General features: G+C 42.2%; 1 protein-coding gene and 1 long non-coding RNA gene across 3 annotated transcripts in view; one reads left to right on the top strand and one right to left on the bottom strand.

Moving 5' to 3' along the window:
• The window catches only part of LOC131576966 (uncharacterized), a 97,113-nt gene that overhangs the window by 47,685 nt on the left and 30,004 nt on the right, over nt 1-19,424 (top strand). The window lies entirely within an intron of this gene.
• The window catches only part of PLCB1 (phospholipase C beta 1), a 336,286-nt gene that overhangs the window by 12,374 nt on the left and 304,488 nt on the right, over nt 1-19,424 (bottom strand). Inside the window, exon 32 of one of the 2 annotated variants that reach the window (XM_058834149.1) lies at nt 8,530-8,594. The exons of the other annotated variant lie outside the window; for it this stretch is intronic. Coding sequence (XP_058690132.1) covers nt 8,556-8,594 — 39 coding nt within the window. The 3' untranslated portion in view covers nt 8,530-8,555. The remainder of the gene's footprint in view (nt 1-8,529; nt 8,595-19,424) is intronic. 2 annotated transcript variants of the gene reach the window in all.

Raw genomic sequence — 19,424 nt, forward strand, 5'->3', positions numbered from 1 at the left:
CTTCCTCTTGACTATTAGCAGAGACTTTTGCATTGACTCTCCCCAAATAATGACCCAATTAAGTACACCCATTATTTTTTAACATAACAGGCTAATGAAAAAAAATCCATTCAGAACCTGGCAGAAGTTTAACAGTGGAGACAGAGTCGCTGTCCCTCATTTTCCATCTTCCAGAAATGATGGCTCAGTATTTTGGCTTTTGTACTTCTAAGTTTCATGCAAGTTTTGAGGCTGGGTTTAGCAATGACAAAAAGCTGGGACCCGGTTCAAACTTATGTGCTGATGTATATATTCATTATTACCTAATGGCCATCAAATGGAGATGTATCACTGCTACTGGGGACTGAGTCTGGTAAGTTTATGGCTGCTCTGTGTTTAATTCCTATGATTATCTTCACATCCTTCTACTTCTACCATGAGTTTATCCATATATCCACATTCCTCATTGTTTCATGCTGGATTACAAAACACGCTTGGTTGTTTTTTATCACTTGAGAAGCAAAATTACTGTAGAATTTTAACTGCAACTATTAAAAACTTTAGAGCTTAATGTAAAAGCAACACTGGCCTGTGGTTCATCTTAATTAAAAACAGCCTGAAGGTTTTCACTTCCTGATACTACAACTAGCTTTAAAGGAAAAAACCCTCCTCTTGTTGGTACTGCTGTTACTGGATTAAGCAGTACTGTGCAATAGGAGGTTGACTGAGCCATCCTCACAAGTAAATTCAAGGGATTATTATTTCAGTTCAGTTGTTTTTCATTTAAACATTTTCTCCCAAGTTCATATTAACGCTGACTGCTGCAAACTTAGGCAACTCTCTAATTACCCGTCCAGCTTAAACGACCCATGCAGAAAACTTTATTTTGGTGATGTTCAGCAAGCATCCCACAATGCAAAAATGGACATATAAGGTAATTTCATCAAGTCATATCAACAGGACAAAGCCCATCCCATGGCTGCCCAGAGCAGCTTGAACTCATGCCTGGTAAAGCACATACCCAAAGTTCCCTCCAGTCTACAGGCCAGTGATTAGCTTTAATGGGGTTTGGATCTACAATTTGGATCTACAACCACAAAAGTGGTTGCAAACAGACCAGATCAAGTGAAGGAACTGCTGGCACAAAAGGGCATGAAATGCTTGCTCCTGAGCCAGCAGGGATCTGGGGGTAATTGTAATCTGCCTCACAAAGGAGAGGTGCAAAGGTTATGTTTTGGTGGCTCAGGGTTTTCACCTGAAAATCACTCCCTTTTTCAATTTAAGCAAACTACAAAGCATGAAGGAGCCTGGGAAAAGGGACCAGGTTGCTGCTTTAAATCCAAGCCTGCTCCAGATAAGAGGTAACAACTTCCCACAGAGAAGGGCAGACTTCTTTCTCATGTCCAGACCTTGCTCTCTCTGTGTACAACCTGATCTGGGTTTCTGTCCAGCACCTGAGCTCCGTGAGGAAGGGAAACTGCTGAGGGTGTTTTTCCCTCCTCGTGCTTATTCTGGGTGAGGAACTTCCACCCTGCTCATGCTGCAGCCCAAGCAGCCTCACAGCCTCATCTCAGGTGTGGTGGGATGTGTCCAGTGAGGAACTGTGACACAAAATGTGTGTCACAGGGCCTGTGTGTGAGTCTGTGCCACGGGACACTTTCCATCTTGCCAAGCAGCCGGGTGTCTGAAAGTCCTCTTGAACACCTCTCTTAAAGAGATTGCCATTGAGTTCTGTGGCCAGACCTTGCTGTTCCCAGGAAAAGAGATACACTAATTCCTTGGATGCCAGCACAGACAGGAGGATAAGGGACACCACAACTTTAAACTTGCTGAGACTCGGTTCCTCTGGTGCCTGCTGTCCCTGCTGAGCTCAGTGGGCACGAGAAGGTCACCCTGGGGCTCCCCCACGCCCCACGCCTGCTACAGGAGCCGTGAGCTTCCCACCAACAGCACTCTGAGCTGCATCTGGTCCCTGCCTTCTCTCCTCCTGAACTTACCACAGTTCATCAAAGCTCAGTTCACCAGAGGGTCAAGCCTGCACTGAAATGAATCTCATGGAACTTCACTAAGCCCTTTGCTTTTTTTTCCACTGAAAGGCATGCCATCAAAATACCTAACATGATCCCCTAAAGCTCCACTTTGTTTGTAATCTGATTTCATTTATGTGTATCACTATTGGTAGCTTCTCTCTTGGAAAGGTTTTGCACCATGCAAAACCTTTAAGAAAAAAACCCACTATCAGTAGAACCAAACCTCTTTCCATTACAAGAACTCATCTTTTTAATGCTCTATCAGTGTTTCATTATTATTTCGGTACTTGACATCTTCCAAAAGCATTAAAAAGTTCTTGAGAGGTCTTACAGCTTTATAGTGTATTCTCTAATGCCAATTCTGATCACAATCTAGCTGAAGATAAGTTTAATGAACACTAGAAAAATAAAGGCCTTTCATAAGCGATCAAGTGATTTGAAGAAGCAAAGGAGTACTTTAAAAACAGTGTTTTGTGTTTCTTGCTTTAGAGCCCTGTTTTAAAAATGTGTAGGGTACACATCTCTGCTGAGGACAACAGAAATTAATCTGGAACTTAGGGAGTATTTATTTCAAATGATGGTAGACAAGTATCAGAAATGAATGAGACTGTTAACTTGCAAAAACACCTTTTAAAACAATGACTATAGAATGTCATCTTTCCCCATCTCGTGGAAATCTATTTAGTATTGGAGAAATACAGACAGACATTAGATTTAGTGATGGTGAGTGAATAATAAAGTCATCTGCTACTCTAAATAACAGTAAAAGGATTATTCTGAGTTAGTTACAGAAGTTATCCCTAAAAATTCTTATCACTTATGTTATTTAAACTTTCTTACATATCAATTAGTTTGAAATAATAAGTCTTTAGGCTATCCATTAATTGCCGCACTGTTGGCACGATCTGTATTTAAAATTATGCAATGAAAATTAAGCTGAAGCACCAAGCTGTCTTGGCTAACAAAAAAGATTTCCTCAGCCCTTCAGATAGAGAAGGAGAGATAATGGGGGCACTGAATTCACAGGAGAACTCTTTCTCAGTTTACAATTCTCTCCTGTCACACGTTGACACAGACTGTGGAAGCCACAAGCTTAAGAATCCCCGTGTTTAACTTGCGGTGTTGCTTTTCCAGCGCATCCATTTTCCGATCCATCGGCACGGCTGCTCTCAGGCAAAATGGAAAAGAGCTCCCGTGATTAATGCAAAGGAAAGCACCCTACACAACCTGGAGGGGAGCTGCTTCAGGAGATTCTGCACAGGAGAATTACAAATGCAACGGATGGGGAACTGAAATTGTCAAGTTACTCCTTCAGAAGTCAGGGGGAGGCCGTTTGCAGAGGAATATCTGGTCCATACATCAGGAGAAGATACCAATTTTAATTTCTCCTGCTGTTACGGCTCAAGGCTCTCCAAGAACCCTCCAACCCACGCTTTTAAGTCTTCCTGCCTTTGCAGAGCAGATCTAAGGACACTGACCTTCTCTTGTCTGGTCATATTTTGCTTCACAGATACACTGAAGCTACACTTTGGCGTTTGTCCCATTCCCTTTGGGCTGGCACCTGTCAGAGGCACAGCAGGGATTGCCACGTCTGGCACAGCAGCACCGACCAAGGAAGGCAGTTTAAAAAGCGCAGCCATTCCTTGGTACGTGTCTTTTTCCCAAATCCTCTGTGCCTGCAGCACAGATGAGTCAAAGATAACACTCAGATCTTGGGAATGGCATTTTCCCGCCATGGAAATCAGCTGCAAGAATAAAAGCAGCTGAAATATTCTGATGGAGGGAACCATACCTGGGAGAGAAACTTCTCTAAATCAGACCAGCCACTGCAGCTCACTCCCTGTCAGCCTCTGCCTGCTCCTCCAGCAGCTCCCTGTCTCCTGCATCCTATGGTTAATTGGACTTTTAAATAAGGAGAGGCAGAGCATCCTCCTACTAATATTAATGAGCTATAGGGAGGAAACAAGGGTGAATGCTGAGTCAATCCTCTTGTGACAGGCCTGTGTGTTTGTGGATGCATAGACACACACATAAAAAAGGGAAGACATCTGAATATTTTTAAGTACATCAATATAATGACTCCATTGGCATAAACACGTGTTTTGTGGAAAAAAATGTCATGTTCCTGAAACATTCATACAAAGGATACAGTTTGTTCAGGGAGGACAGGTTCAAAGAAGATCTTTGGTGAGATATTTATCAAAGATCTGTATTTTTTTTTGTGATCTCCAGCACACTGTGGAGAGGGACCTGCTCAGGGTCTCTGGGCAATGACAGAACTGGACATGAAATCACTCTGTGGGTACTCTGACAGATGACTGGATGGTGAAGGTTTTCTTACTTGCCCAGAAATTTTTCAAAAAGAAATTCAGAAGGGCACAGAATATTTCAACTTCTGAGCAGGCAACATCCATATTTACAGTATGTCCTCTCTCCTGGTGATTGGATGGGAAAACAGCCACCTCTTCCCATAAAGGATGTGGACCTGTGAGCAGGCTTGTTCCTTTTCCACATTAAATCAACTCAACTCCTGCAGGAGCCGACAGAGAGGACCCTGGCCTATGTGAATCCTCAAACGTGGTTTATATCATTGAATTAAATCTGCTTATGAGTTGCAACCATTACATGGCAGCTGAAATTACAAGAAATTAACTCCAATCTTAGAAAAAAAAGATCACTTCAAAAGTAAAAAAGCTAAGCAATAATTTAAAAATTGGAATTCATTTTCAACCAATTAGTATTTTCAAGTGGGAGCTGCAGTAGTGCCTGTCTGAATACAAATGGGAATGAAGGGTACTCCAGGCCAAGAGGAGGCGTTAACACTGACACGGAACCGGGGAGAAGTCACTGCAGAATTTATTCCTTTATGGCATGGAAAGCAGGAGCCCCTGCTCGGAATTACAATGATCCCCCAACAGAAAGAGTGACAGTGAGTTGTCATTCCCAGGAGCTCCTACAGTTTCTGTGCTATTTGGCATTACAGGCTGCTCTCTCCCAGCTCCAGCAGCATCCAAGCTATGTGGTGTGAAGTGGATTACTGAAATAACAGGGAAACATTCAATTGCTGCAAGTCAATCCCATCAGCAATATTGACTTCTGAAACTCGATCTCTGCTCTGGAAACTGAACCTGCAAAATTTGCAGCAGAAAGGAGCATTTTGAGAGCAGAAATACTACGCTGAGATCTCACCGACCTATGTAACACGCCGCAGAATAAACCTGAGCCAAACAGACACTTCTGCATTTCCTACTAGAAATAATCTCAAGGAGGACCACAGATGAGTGACTGTAAGCTGTTTCTAGAAATGCTAACCTTCAGTATCAGCAGGCTGTGAAATAATTTTCCCTATAAGCTCCACACCATATGTTTTATCCAGGCATTAACACCTCCTCTGTGAACATAAAGCTGTCAGGATAAGAGGCAGCAGGGTGCAGTATCATCCCCACAGGCCAGGCAGGAGCTGAACCTGGAGGCTGAAGTTGTGCTGTGCAGAATTCTGGATGTGTGCAACAGCTACCAAAAGACTTACAAAACTCCAGGTTTAGGAAAAAGGAGAGCTTGATCCTAGACAACACTTGCATATGGCTGAAGCCTCATTGAAAAACTCTCATGCACTTAAGTCTCCAATTGAAACACAGCTTAAAGGATGAGAAAAGTACAGCAGTAGCTCTTAGGTCCTACTTTTTAGGCTTCTTAAAAGCCATTCCTATCCAGCAAAAAATCCTAGTGCAAAGACATAGAATAAAAAAAGGCTGCAGGTTCAGACCAGACTTGTAAATCTACACTCTTCTCCTTCTGTTTCAAAACTTTATCTACTGCTGACAAACAAAACTGTGAACTACCTGGGAGTTCTTCCTGTAGCTGTCAAACATTTATTCACTGGAGGATTCAAACAGCTCCTGAGTGAAGCTGTAATTTAGGTAATTTCTCTACATTCCTGCACAGCTATTAGTGTGGCTTAGAACGATTCTGTGCCTCTCCTGCACAGAAATATTCTCTAAGGTGATCAGTGTTTTTTGTTCAGCCCAAAGCCAGTGGTTTACTCCACCAGAGCAGGAGCTGAGATATTCCCTTCTGGCCTGCAGGAAAAATCCACTCCCTTCTCCTGCCCTGCCTGCCCTCCCTTATCCTGGTACTTCACAGCATCCCAAATGCCCTGTCCTGTGTATGTAACAGTGAGGGCTTAGAACAGAAAGGGTGGGGAAAAAAGTTTCTTCACATCACATCAATTTCATGTTTGCTTTGGTGTGATGGATTCCTTTGCCTCATTTTGGAGCTCCCTGAGTACTCGGTGCAGATCCATTTGGTTTCCCAGTTTTCATGCACAGGCAGGGTGCACTAATTCCATGACAATTTCACCATGCAGAGCTTCTCCTAATCCTTTACAGTCTATGAGGCTGAAGTCCTGAGAGTAGGAGAAGCCAAGGAAAGAGTAACTCCAGTGGTGTAATGAGGAGTTACTTTTCACTAGAGGAGGATTTTCTCTGGGGTCTGATTGCCTTTTAACTGTGCAGGAGAAATTGGATTTGCCTGGGTTCCCAGCATCGTCCCAAGATATCCTAACTTGACCCAGGCAGGTGATATGAGGTTGGCCTCATATTATTTAAAATGTAAGTGATGTATGAGAAGAACAGAGTTAAAATAAGTTCTTCTGCTTTTTTCAAATGATCAGTGAGCTGCTTCAAGGCAGCTCATCTCTATTCCCATCCTCCTGCTTTTCAGGAAAGGAAGACAGCACATCCCTCAGGAACAGAAATCAATATTCTCCTGTCACTTAAACACAAACAACAAAGAAATCCCAGTCCCCTAGTGAGCAATTGCCAGTTTAATCTTGCCATCTTCAGTAAGTCACTCCTTTGAATACTGTGGAGGTGCCAACGTATTCATTATGGGCTCTGCTTTCTTTTTTCACAACCACTGTGCTCAGGAAACACATGTTTAGTTCCCTTGCCTGTGGCCAAGAGGAAAACAGCACTCATGAAATCAAGGCCCCACCTCACAGTTTTAATCTCTAACCCTGCCACAGTAAGAGAACTAAACAATACTTGCAATTTTGTTATTTCTAACAAGCATTTGAGAAAAATATTCACTTATTATGCAACAGTAAAAACCTTTAAATAAACTGTAATGATGTGAATCGATACATGAGGAAGATGCTGGGTCTGTGTGAGCAGAGGCAGGTGATTCACAGAAAGAAAAGCCTGACAAATCAAATTACAGTCACTTCATAAATCAAACTTAGCACTGCCTTTCTGTAAAACACAGGACTCAATCTGTGTGGTGCAAGGCACAGATCAAACACCCAGAATTGGTTCCTTCTTCCGTGCCAGTGAAAGGAACATGATCAGTATTTTAAAAAACAAAAAACACCCCCAGACAGGCTAAGAGAACAAACACAGCCCTCACTGAGAACCATGGCAGCTCTCTCCCCAAACAAGCAAAGCATATCAGAGCAATCCAGAAGAAAGCAGTAGAAGGTGAAATAGTAAATAAAAATACAAAGCAAGAGGGACTCCCTGAGTTAGTGACAAAGCTGTGTGGCTTATTGCTACCCCCTTGACAGTGAAAGCCCAAGCCTCCTGGCATGGCTGTGTTTGCAGGAGGATGCAGGAAGTTTGCTTAATCATGTCTCCTGATGAACACACCTGAAGTAATATTTCATTCCATCACCATCTTTAGCCCTTCCATAAAGCAATAAAGAAAACTCCCTTGCTTTAATCTACTTTCACTTCTCTTCCAGGCTTTGCCTGCCTTTCCTCAATTGTCTTCTGTTCTCTTCCCTGAAAAATTCACTCTCTCACTTTTAAGTCTTCCCCTTTAGGCTTCACTAATCCTGTTTTACTGATCCCCATTCATCAATTATTTCTCTTTGTACCCCAATTCTTCCTTCTGTTGTGATGCCCCGGTTAATCCCTTCTTTATCCCATGCTCTGGTGTCCCAGATGACAAATCCTTAATTTATCTACTTGGTAAGTTTAATCTTCAGAGGTACCCAGAATTCCTACCTTCCACACCTTTCCCCACCTCCCACTTCAACATTCAAATGCTCTCAATTCCTACCCCACATGAATCAATCCTCTTTACCTCTTCAGAGAGAAATTTCACAGTGCCTGGTGTTCTGATCTGAGAGTACTGCAGCTACTGTGAGCAGAGAACAGAGGATATTCCCATGACCCAAAGGGCTGTGGCAAGAAAGCTGGGACAATCATGCTGTTACACACAGCCCCTGATGGCTGCACTGAGGTGGGGCAGAAGCAGCAATAAATAAAACAGGCAGGGAGACAATGGGGTGGGGTATGATCCGAAGAAGGCACAAATCGCTTCCGCGGTATCGACGGCATGTAATGGTCAGTGGCAGCTCATGTTATGCAGCTAGCAGGTAATAATCAGGGCTAGAATTGCTCAAAGATTTCAGAAAAACCACCAGGCAGTTAATTGTGGATGATCCTGACTTGGTTTGGACATGTAAAATGAAAACAACATCAGCATTACTAGATAAAAAGGGGAATGTTTCACTCACTTTCACTATAGTCTCATATTCCATTTCTACTTCTGTTTTTCCTCTACTTCTGGTTCTTCTATGCTCTTTAAAACAAAACCAAGGATCATTTCAATTTGAGGTGATTAACAGTTACTCTAAGCTGAAATGACATAATTCTGTGCATTACAGTAAAGCAACATCTCTTTAATCTATGCACTTAATGAAAAACAAAAGATTACTTCATGCTTCTGTGTGCCGGCTCATTAATATTTGACTAGGTACATATTAGTCAGAGAAACAGTCTATTTATCACAACCTGTCACTCCATGCTACAAGAGGACAATATTTCAACTGTTATGAGGGAGATCCAGCTGTAGTTGAAGTTGCAGCTTACGCAGGTTGCAAGAAGTGTCACTTTTAATCTGGGAAAGGGAAGGAAGCGTGTCTGAAGGGAAAAACGAGCATCAGCCGTGCCACCTGAAGTATGTGCTGGAAGAGACACCCCTGGCCTTAGACTGTGATCATGCCTCATGACATGAACTCAGGGCAGTTTGGATGGAAAACTTCCAAGGACATCCCCAAGTGCTTACAGGAGTGGTGCTGTTCCAGCCTATTCCCTTGGAGTCAGTGTTGCACAAGTGCCTGAGCAGGAAATGTGTGGGACACGCTGCTCATGGAGGCGTTACCACCGTTCTCTCGCCTTCATCCCGAGCTGGTGTTTATCTCTGGAGCTGAAACTTGTGGTTGGCAGTTCAAGGAGCAGCAGGACTGTCAGACAGTCCTGAAGCCCCTGACGTGCTCCGAGCTGCTTGGAGACAACTCACTGGGACAGCAGCACGCACCACTCTGAGCACCCTCAACTCCAACTCTCTCTCCTGGAGAGGTCTAAGGTCTGGAGCAGAGAGGTAATCCAGCAGCAACCAAAAAGACATAAGTTTATTCCTTACTTTTTGCAGTTACTAGAAGGTGGCCATGAAATTATAGCCAGGAAGTGAAAAAAATGGGTGACTTTTTGGTTGTTGCTAAGTGCAGTCCTTAAACAGCACTGCCCTGCCATTTTCAAGTGTTTCATGTTCCGTCCTCTGTTGCATTAAATTATTGTGGTAACTGTCTTGTCTTACTCTAAAATCAGCGTTATTTCAGCATTAAGTGATTTACTGCTCCATATGGTAGCAATTGCATGAGTCAAACACTCAACTTGGTTCTGTTTGCAGAAGTTAAATCACAGCTCTGTCATGACAGGGTTGGTGCCACCAAAATCTTGACACTTTCCATATCATATGATTTATACTTTATCATGTATTTTGGACAGTATTGTATCTGTATTGTCCAGGAGCCAGAGCTGCAGCGGCATCCCCTGTCACATGCAGGTGACATGCAGGTGACAGCCAGCCATGGAATAATTGCATGTGAGCTCACTGAGGCAACGTGTGCTTTGTCTTAGGTGTCAGGGTTGTAATGAATGAAACTGAAAATGGAAACCTTTAAAAAGAAATACAATCAGACAATAACACAAAATAAAGCTTCTCATTTAATATGTAAAGATGAAATAGCTTTGAAACCGAGGTAGTACTTTAATATTTGTTACAAAACATTTTCTCTTAAAGCATTTTCTTAAACTGAATACAATTATTGAGTCACTTCCTTGGTAATGGGTGAAGAAGCAGAACAATATGTCTGAGCACTGTGTCCTCATTTTACTTCCATGGAGATTTATAAATGCCTTCTAATTGAGTCACAATGCAGGCAGAAAATACCATTAGCTCACAACTGGCTGGTTTTGATTGAAATGCTGTGTAAGGGAACCTATGCCACCTTCTTAGGTTGTATTGCAGTGAATGAATGAAATGAATTTTATTTATTTTCTCCTTGAAGTCTTTCTCACCATGGCAGCAGAGTAAAGCTACGGCACTAACACTGACACAAAGGGTGTTAGGAGATACGTGTGGGCAAAAGATGCTCAGGAAATGGGTGCCAGTGGCTGTGGCAGGTTACACCATCTTGACATGCAAAATGAACCTGAAATATTAGCTGAGGAAGCAGAAGGTGACAGTTTGTAGCAGAAGAAAACGTAGCAGCAAAGAAGGTGAAATGTAAAGTGAAATAAGAATAAGAATAACTGTTTTGCACAGTTCCTTATCGCTTCTCCTGATGCACTTCATTTTTCTGCCCCTTTGATCTATGTACTTCACTGGTTCTGTGCTCCCACTGACAGACAAATCAGATAAAGCAACTCACAGAAAATTGGCAATTTTTACAAAATTACATGTAAGTTTGCAGTACACAAACATTTTGTTGCTGGGGATGTTGGCCTAGTTACTTCAGTGAAGCTTGTAACTACTTAAAGCAGGTTTAGATTTGATTAAAAATTCCCTCAAAACCAGTATTGGAAAACACTACTAAGCATCCTCTTGCTAAATTTCTTAGTCTGTGCAACATTAACACTTTTCCTTTCTTTTGGCACCATTTTTAGCCAGCCTCCCTCTTAAAGGGCACATTTTGGTTTGAGAAAAAAATCTGTGTACTTTGTGTGTGGCAAAGGAGGCACACATTTGCCAATATCCAGACTTTACCTACCTGCAGGATGAACATCAAAAATAAGTAAACATTTCAACAAAAGCAACATTCAAAAATGGTAACAAACCCCCCTCTACTTAACCAAACTGAGGAATTTCCCCCTTGACTTTTTATCAAAACACAGTCCATGGAAAGTAACAGAGATATCTGGGTAGCATGAATTCCACAGGCAGAGGAAATTACAGGGTTACCAGATAGAACAACTTAGCTGGGAGTAGGGTATGCACCACTCAAAAGCTCTATTTTTTTATTGAGCTTTTAACAATATAGTCTGTGCACTTGCACCACTGGGATGCTCCTGATCCAAGTGATGGTAGTGCAGCAGACACAGATCAGATATTTACCACAGGGTGCTCACTAGTTTGGGAGCTCCAGGCATGGCCTTGCAGCATGAGAAAGTCAGAGAGAAACACAGGGATTAAAACAAACACTGCATTTTTCAAGCTGTTTTCTGTTCTGATGGTCACAACTGTACTTGCAAAACTGCCTGGTTTGAAAATGCCTGAGCGACTTCTTGATTCTGGTGTGAGCAGAACCTTTCTGTTTGTGCAGACATTGCATTAAGCAGCTGTTTGTGAAATCTCTAACACAGAGGTAATAAAACACAGGAAATACATACACTTTCCCAAATCATAAAGCAGCCATGTATCTGTTGCTTTTACTAGTGCTGAGACAACATTTTAGGGAAGACACACACAGAAACCAGACTGTAGAACACTGATGACAAGGGGGAGTGTTAAAACACTACCTGCTACTCATAGTCACTGTCTACCTAATGCTGGTTTCCCAGAAGCTTTCTGGAGACACCAGAAAGTCCAGAAATCAATCCAGTAAATGTTTCAGCTTTTAAAAGATTGAAGCTGAGTATAATCAGGTTTATCTGATGCTCCTGGATGTGCCCTCACCTGCGCAAAGGGCCACAAAAAAAGCTGCACTTCATATTTCTGGTCTCTAAGTTGTCATGAAAAGCTGTGTTGTGCTCTCAGTTATCGTGTTGTAAAGAACTACTGCCACAATTAGTCAGGATTTCTCTTCTTGCTGGCACATAGAAATGGGGCATAGAATCTTGTCAGTCCCACAATAAATTGTGCTGATCTAACACCTCCAATCAACTCTCGTTAACGTGACTGCTCTTCACAATTATCTATTAATGAACCTTTAAAAGCACAATGAAGAAATGTGTCTCAGGGAGAAGAAAAAGGAAATAGTGCTTATCCACAAGAGCTGGCTCACAGCACATGCTTTAGTTCCCTCCATAATTCACACACCTCTCAGCTGTTCAGCGACTCACACGTGGTGCTCTGGCTCTGCCTTTGGCAGGGTTTCCTGAGACCACAGCAGCATAAAACCACCACACTAAAGAGAGCAGGAAAGATTTGAGGGGAAATGGAAAAAAATTAAGCAATGGTACAATCAAAGTGACCTAAGATTTTTAGAAATTAAATATTCCTGTCTTGTGCCTTCTCCTTTTTCTGCACTCTGCGCTCTCACCAAGGGTCCAGCTGACTAAAGGATATTTCTCTGAGGGCAACTCTTCTGAAACTCTGGCCAGCTGAAGGAGAAGCAAGAAGTGTTCACTGGCCACCAAAGAAGGGAAAAAGCCCAAGCCCCCTGGAAAACAGCACATTCTCTCCAATGGACCAAGCAAAACTTTCTTGCCCTGTATGGAAGCAGCCCTGGCCTAAATTCCTAAGCCATGACTCCTTTTCAAACTTTGTTTCCAGCTGTGTTATGGAGTTCATTTTCAATATAATGTGCTTTAGGCTCTTTTTTCTGTAGGTATCTACTAATAGAAGATGAATTGCAAACAGAAAAGCCAGGGGCAGGGGATGTGTTTTCCCATGGATGTCACCTACAGCAGAGTGGCATAGAGAGACACTTAGGACAAAATCCAACTCATGGAAACAGAAACAGCACAAAACATTTAAGGCAGCAACTTGTATTCATATTTTGCAACCTGTGAAACACAGTTATATTCTCATCTTCCCTGGACCAGAAAAGATCCTTCACATCCCTATCACAGAGCCAGCACAGATCTAGGTTTGTTTATCAACTGATCCAAGACTGACTGTGTAGTAGGCAGAGGAAGCAATGCAGGAGGAAGAGCTTGGTCCTGGCTTTGACCTCACTCAGCCAAACAGTAAAAAAAAATTATTCAGATTAATTCTACTGTGTGTGTCAGTGAAAATCACTGGTTTAACAGCAGTATGTGTGGAACCCATCCCTGTACAATTCCACCCTTAAGTTATACACAGAATCCAACTGCAGCAAGAACAGTCTTCAGATGCACTCCAGTTTCTCATCCTGGGCAAAGAACATTCCCATTCCTGCTTCCTTGTGATTACTTTGGACATATCCTTTCTTAAAACATCCACTGCAATTACAGAGCAGCTCCATGAATGCCAGAAGATTAAGTCAGAATATGCATCTTTCAGCTCAAATCAAAACTTCCAAACTTCAATACAAGGTCCAAGCAGAGTACCACTGAAATTCTCTGTACAAATCATTTTATTTATCACCTTTACCATATGTGGCATAACGTTTACTAAATTGCAAGCTAAACAGAGATCAAGAGAATGGAGTTCATTTCTCAGAAATGTATTTCCATTAATACAATGAATGTTAGACACAAAAAGTCCAATCTGGGACTCTTGAGCAGTTCGTGTTCCTCTGGTCCAGCAGGAAGAGTTAATGCCTTATGAGGCCACCAGATTTTTGTGACTATCTCACTGCAGGATGTGAATTGAAAGTCTCAAAGGTTTACAACTCATTTAGGACCCAGGTTTACTGCATTGAAATCAGTCTGAGTTTTGCTACTGATACCAGTCAAAGCCCATTAAAAGTTCCCTCCCCATTCCATGAGTCTCTTGGCACATTGCCTTAGTCTGAGAGGTAGCTCAGCAGCTCTCGTGAAGCAGCTACTCATCAAAGCAGTAAAAATTACTTTAAAATTTGAAAGAGTGCAAGGGGAGCCAATATTTCTACAGCTAATCCAGTACAGCAGGTTGGCAAGGCTTTATTTTAGGGCAGTTTTGAAAGCAGGCCTTCCAATCTGGTCAACTAAAGGGACTGAAGGTATCAAAGGGACTTAGATTACCACTGGGAGCAGGCTAAAAAAGAGAAAGGCATCATAGAAGCATTTTGTATTTTCACTGGGCAGAAAAATTTTCTGTTATTTTTCAGTAAGCACTAAAATAAGTGAAGTCAAGAGTTCTCTCCCTGGCCATGGTGACAAGGCCACTGGGAGCTTCAGGAGCTCCTGACTGCTCCCTTAAACGACAATGAAACCTTTTTGTTGACCTGTAATGGCTCCATTACTGTAAAGTTCGAGTGCCAAAGCTGCTGTGCAGAAAACAGTCAGTGTTCTCCAAAACTGCTTCATCACAGGACAGCCCTCAGCTGTCTGGGACTTCCTGCAGGAATCTGAATTACTGATACCTCTCCCCTTGTAAAGCTTCGGCATGTCTAGAGCACACATTCCAATATTCCTTTGATGCAGGTGAAGGCTCTCAGTGTTTCATGGTAAGCAGTGCTGAATTCTCACTCAGCCTTTAAATTTGGAGTGCTACAAAGACATTTATAATATATGCATATTTACAAAAACATAGCAAGGACCAGGGAGGACCTCTGTCCTCTGAGGTGAGCCATAAAATAAAGTGAAATCAACTTCACTCTGCCTTAAATCCAGCCTTCTGTCCACACAGTGCATCAATTTAAAATAAGGTATCATGTACCCAAAGCTGCTTGCCTGATGGCTGAGCTAAGCATAAACTAACCCAGTTATTTCTGCAAGAGCACAGCCTGCAGCAGTGTCCTGCCATGGCTCCCCCTTCCCTGTGTCCTCAGAACAAACAGGTCACAGGGAGGAAAGCCTGAAAGCTTTCCAGTGAAATGTATTCATTGCCCCAGTTCAGCAAATGTTCCACTGCATTTCATTGCTTTAAAGTGTAGAGTGGGAATACAGACTGAAAATAAATTATCTTCAGGGGATGTAAAGGACCTGGTCCTCTGATCCTGGTGGTGAGACAGAATCACAGAATAGTTCGAGTTTGAAGGGACCTCTGGAGATCACCCAGTCCAGCACCCCTTCCAAGGCAGGGGCACCTGGAGCAGGTGGCACAGGAACGTGTCCAGGTGGGTTTGGGATGGCTCCAGAGAGGGAGACTCCACAGCCTCTGGGCAGCTCTTCAGTGCTCTGCCACCATCAATGTAAAGATGTTATTCCTCATGTTAAGGTGGAACTTCTTGTGTTTCAGTTCATGGCCATTGCTCCTCATCCTGTCACTGGGCACTGCTGAAAAGAGCCTGGCACCTTCCTTGGCACCTCTCTGAGATATTCACATGGATTCATGTGATCCCCTCTCAGTCTTCTGACTGAACAGGCCCAGTCTTCCCTCAAAAGAGATCCCTCATCATCTTTGTGGCCTCCATGGATCCTCTCCAGTAGCTCCTTGCCTCAGAAATTGCCTTTCTGGAAATGCTACTCAAAATGGGGAGACTGCAAATTAAAGAAAATTCTCATCCTATCCCAAAATGTTCTTCTAAATCACACCATTAGCCATTCAAAGGGATTCCAGTAACAACTCTGGAAAGATTATGTACAAATGCCAGAGAAACTGAGATAAGCATCAGGCTGAGAATGGACATCTCATTGATTCAGCGCCTTGTACAAATAAAATAGTTTAATTGTCTTATCCCACAAACTAATTTCCCTTGCAACTTTCCCCAACTCACTTCACTGCCCATCTGCAAAACTGCATGAAATACAAGTTACTGGTTCAGATTTTAATATTATTAGAAGTTGAAAGCAATAGCATGGTCTTGTCTTACAGACAAGCCTGATAGCTTAGGCAATTTTAGGGCTTTCTCTGTATTAAATAGAGCAGATTGCACAGTTTTCTCTGCAGGAAAAGAAGCTTTATTTCCTAAGAATGTTCAAAATCCAAATGCTTTCCCTAATGAAGTGTCAGATGAAAGGATCTTCTTCACAAATATATCAAGAAAACATATCTCCCAAAATTTCATTAAACATTAAATGACTGTGAATTAACAAACAAAAAATGCTGATTTTTTGGACAAATTGTTATTAGTTCCATTTACTTGCTAAGACAGAATACATATGACAATTAGTTCCTCAAATGACTACATGGGGGAAATCCCTTCTGTCCTGATGCTCTGTACTCTATGATAAATTCATTTGTTTGTGTCTAAGAACAGATTTTCAGCTTCATTCCTTTCTGAAACCAAAGTTAGCCTCAGACAGATAATGAAGCTGCTGCTAATAAACCCAAGATGTCTTAACATCAATTTGCTGAATGGAAAATCCTGCTTATTTTGAACTAATTTAGTACAGCAGTACCTGTTTAAGATCAATTCGCAGCAGACTATTTCCTATTTATTGCTAATTAAAATCACGGAGTTCCTGTTCCAAACAGCATATAAGCCTGAAAAATTAGCTCCAACCCAGTGTGCTATTGACTCAGCTGGGGCATTAGATCTAGATTTACCACCTCATTCCAAGGTTTATAAGAACAGCTACCCTCAGGAATGACAAATCAGCCAGAGGGAGGTCAGGTGTGGAGGGAAACCAGGAGACACTCGCTGAGATTTGTCTTCTCGAGGTTGTGGAGTGCAAAATGGCTCAGCTCTGCTTTTCTCCCCAGCCTGAGGTACCAAGAGCAAACAGACTGGAACTCTCCCTTGGCACATGAAATCTGAGGACCACCCAGCCTTTGTGCCTCAATTCCAGCCCTTTCCGGCCTTGGAGAGAATAATACTCCAGCTGTGTGCCAAGGGGATATCTGCAGGTGCCATCTGGGCTTAACCTTATCCACCCACACTTCTCTTGTCAAGTCCACACAAAAATGTTTTCAACTGATTGTGCTGGGCAGAAATAGGTCAATTATTTCTCTTCTGGAACATAGTTCAGCCAGGAAAGGACACAAGCTTGGGAACAGCTATGAAAAATAGAAATACTGGAGTGGTCCTGAATTAAGGATGATCCCACCCAGTGCTTTCAGTACATTGCTCCAGAGCATTCACATCCCTGAAATTTGAGCCTGCCTAAACTGCTGTGCTCCCAGGAAAGCAGCACCTGCTGGGATCCACTGTGATGGTACCAAACTTCCACAGGGTACAAAGAAGCTCTGTGCCATCTCTGTCTCCCCAATCCACATAACTGACAGAAGTTTGCACTTACAGCTGGAAAATGCTTATTAATAAATCAACCTTTCTTTTTTTCCCCCTCCAAAAATCTTTGCCTCATTCCCACATCAAAAGCCTGAAACTGCTCAGGCTCATCTTAGGGTGATTTAATCAATCACAGCAGCCTGGACTGCATTTCCACCCAGCAGTCTGAGTTTAGGACACCATGCCAAAAGTGACACAGAAAGGTAAAATGTCTCTAGGAAGGATCCCTGCAGACCTCAGGACAGGCACCTCTCCAGAGTTTTGGCAAACCAGGTGCCAACAAATGCTTCTTTATTGGCACCAAATCCACCAAAGCCTCAGTGAGACAGAGATACACCTCCTTTAAAGTGTTATTTCACACCCCAGGTAAGTTAGTTACCTGAGCACTGCACATGTGGATAGTTTTAAACTCCAACCATCAATTGCTATGAACAAAATAACACTCATTTTTGTTAATGCTATCCTTTGTTTCTTGATTTTTTACAAGATCCCAAAGATCATTCTAGAAGATCTGGTCTGGAAGTACCATTCAAAAAGAATTATTAGTGTCCAACTCTGTTACTAGCATTTTCTTTGACACCCCAAAAATACTTACTCAAACAGCTTTCCCAGTCTGAATCTTAATAATTTCTTGGATTGTTTGTTTTTGAACAGTTCTTGGTATGATATTAATAACATTGCAAAAAATAAAATAGGTATATAATAATGAAATAATTGTGTTGAATTCACTATGTTTACTTGAGAAATACTTCAAGTTGTCTTTCATTGGACAAGTGCCTAATTCCTGCTCAAATATTTCTATAATTCTTTTGATTGAAAACTGTGTTTAAGGAGCAACTGGGCAAGGACTGTTTATGAGAGGCCCCTGCAGAACCAGCCAAGTGTTTCAGGGTCTCTGTTCCTTCACTGAGCACTGCAAATTCATGAACATTATCATTTCCCGAAGAGATGGAGTTCTAGTAGTACCTGAAAAAGTACAAGGAGGCTGAAATGCTCTTGTATTTCAAATTGACTCAGGGCCCAGATTTTTTACAGATGGAGGACTTCAAATTTATGGATGACTTAAACTGGTGTAGCTAAAGCAGATAGCATCCTTAGCAATCCTCCTTTTCTCTTCCCAAGATGATGCCATTCTTGCAGGCATGGCTGAGTAAATTCTGCATCTGCTTGTCAGCTGCTGTAGCTTAAATTAATTAAGTGCACAAATGTAATCTGCTGCCAAGTGGAATTTACATTAACAGGCAGGACCACAAATAAGGATGAAAGTTGGGGTTCCTTATCTCGCTGCAGGGGAGGGAAGGGCAGAAAGCTGAGGTGAGTGCTGGACCCAGCTCACTTGGGACACAGTTCTCTGAGGATCACAGAACCAGAACCCACAGATTGCTGCTCACTTCTGACCAAAAAGCAACATTTTGGTTCCCTTCAGTCTCATTTATTCCAGCAGTTCAACCTGCCTGGCAAGCTGATAAAACCAGCAGTGCTGATACTGTCAAAAAGGGAATTATGAAGTGACAGGGGCCGTTCCTTCCCCCTGGGGCAAACCTGAGCATTGCTGGAGAAGGGCTGGAAGTCTGAAACTGTTTAGTGACAACTTCTCCCAGGCTCTGGGGAGCTGCCCCAGCTGGGGTCAGTTCCCAGCTGCTGAGCAGCACAAACCACTGACAACATGCAGGAATAATGGGAAGTGATATGAATGCAAGCAAATATTTGTAATAACACTTATTCTATCTGCATTTCTTATTAAAACAATGCAATCAAATTAATAATGATAAATATAAATATTAATGTGTTGATGTTTAGATGATAAAATGTAGTTTTGTTGTTCAGAGAACTAAGCTGCTCCTTTTTTCTGCTGGCTTGAAACAACCCTTTGTTTATCTTCATCTTGTTTTCCAACATAACTTATTTATTTACAGCATGTCAAGGGAGAAACCTAATTTCTTAGGACATTTTCCAATTAACTTTCCTAATTAAAAGTAAAAGTTAGACTCAATTGGTTTGTAAATAGCATTATCTAAACCCCCAAAATGAATAGATTCTGGGAAATGACTGAGAATACACCTACACAAGCACGATCAGAAATGTTCCCCATCTTCCATCTCCAGGTGTTACAGACATTGTCTGGCATTCTGAACGTCTGCTCCTTTCCTGCCAGATCTGGAAACAAT

Source organism: Poecile atricapillus, chromosome 3 (genome assembly GCF_030490865.1).
Source record: "Poecile atricapillus isolate bPoeAtr1 chromosome 3, bPoeAtr1.hap1, whole genome shotgun sequence".
Taxonomy (NCBI): Eukaryota; Metazoa; Chordata; class Aves; order Passeriformes; family Paridae; genus Poecile; species Poecile atricapillus.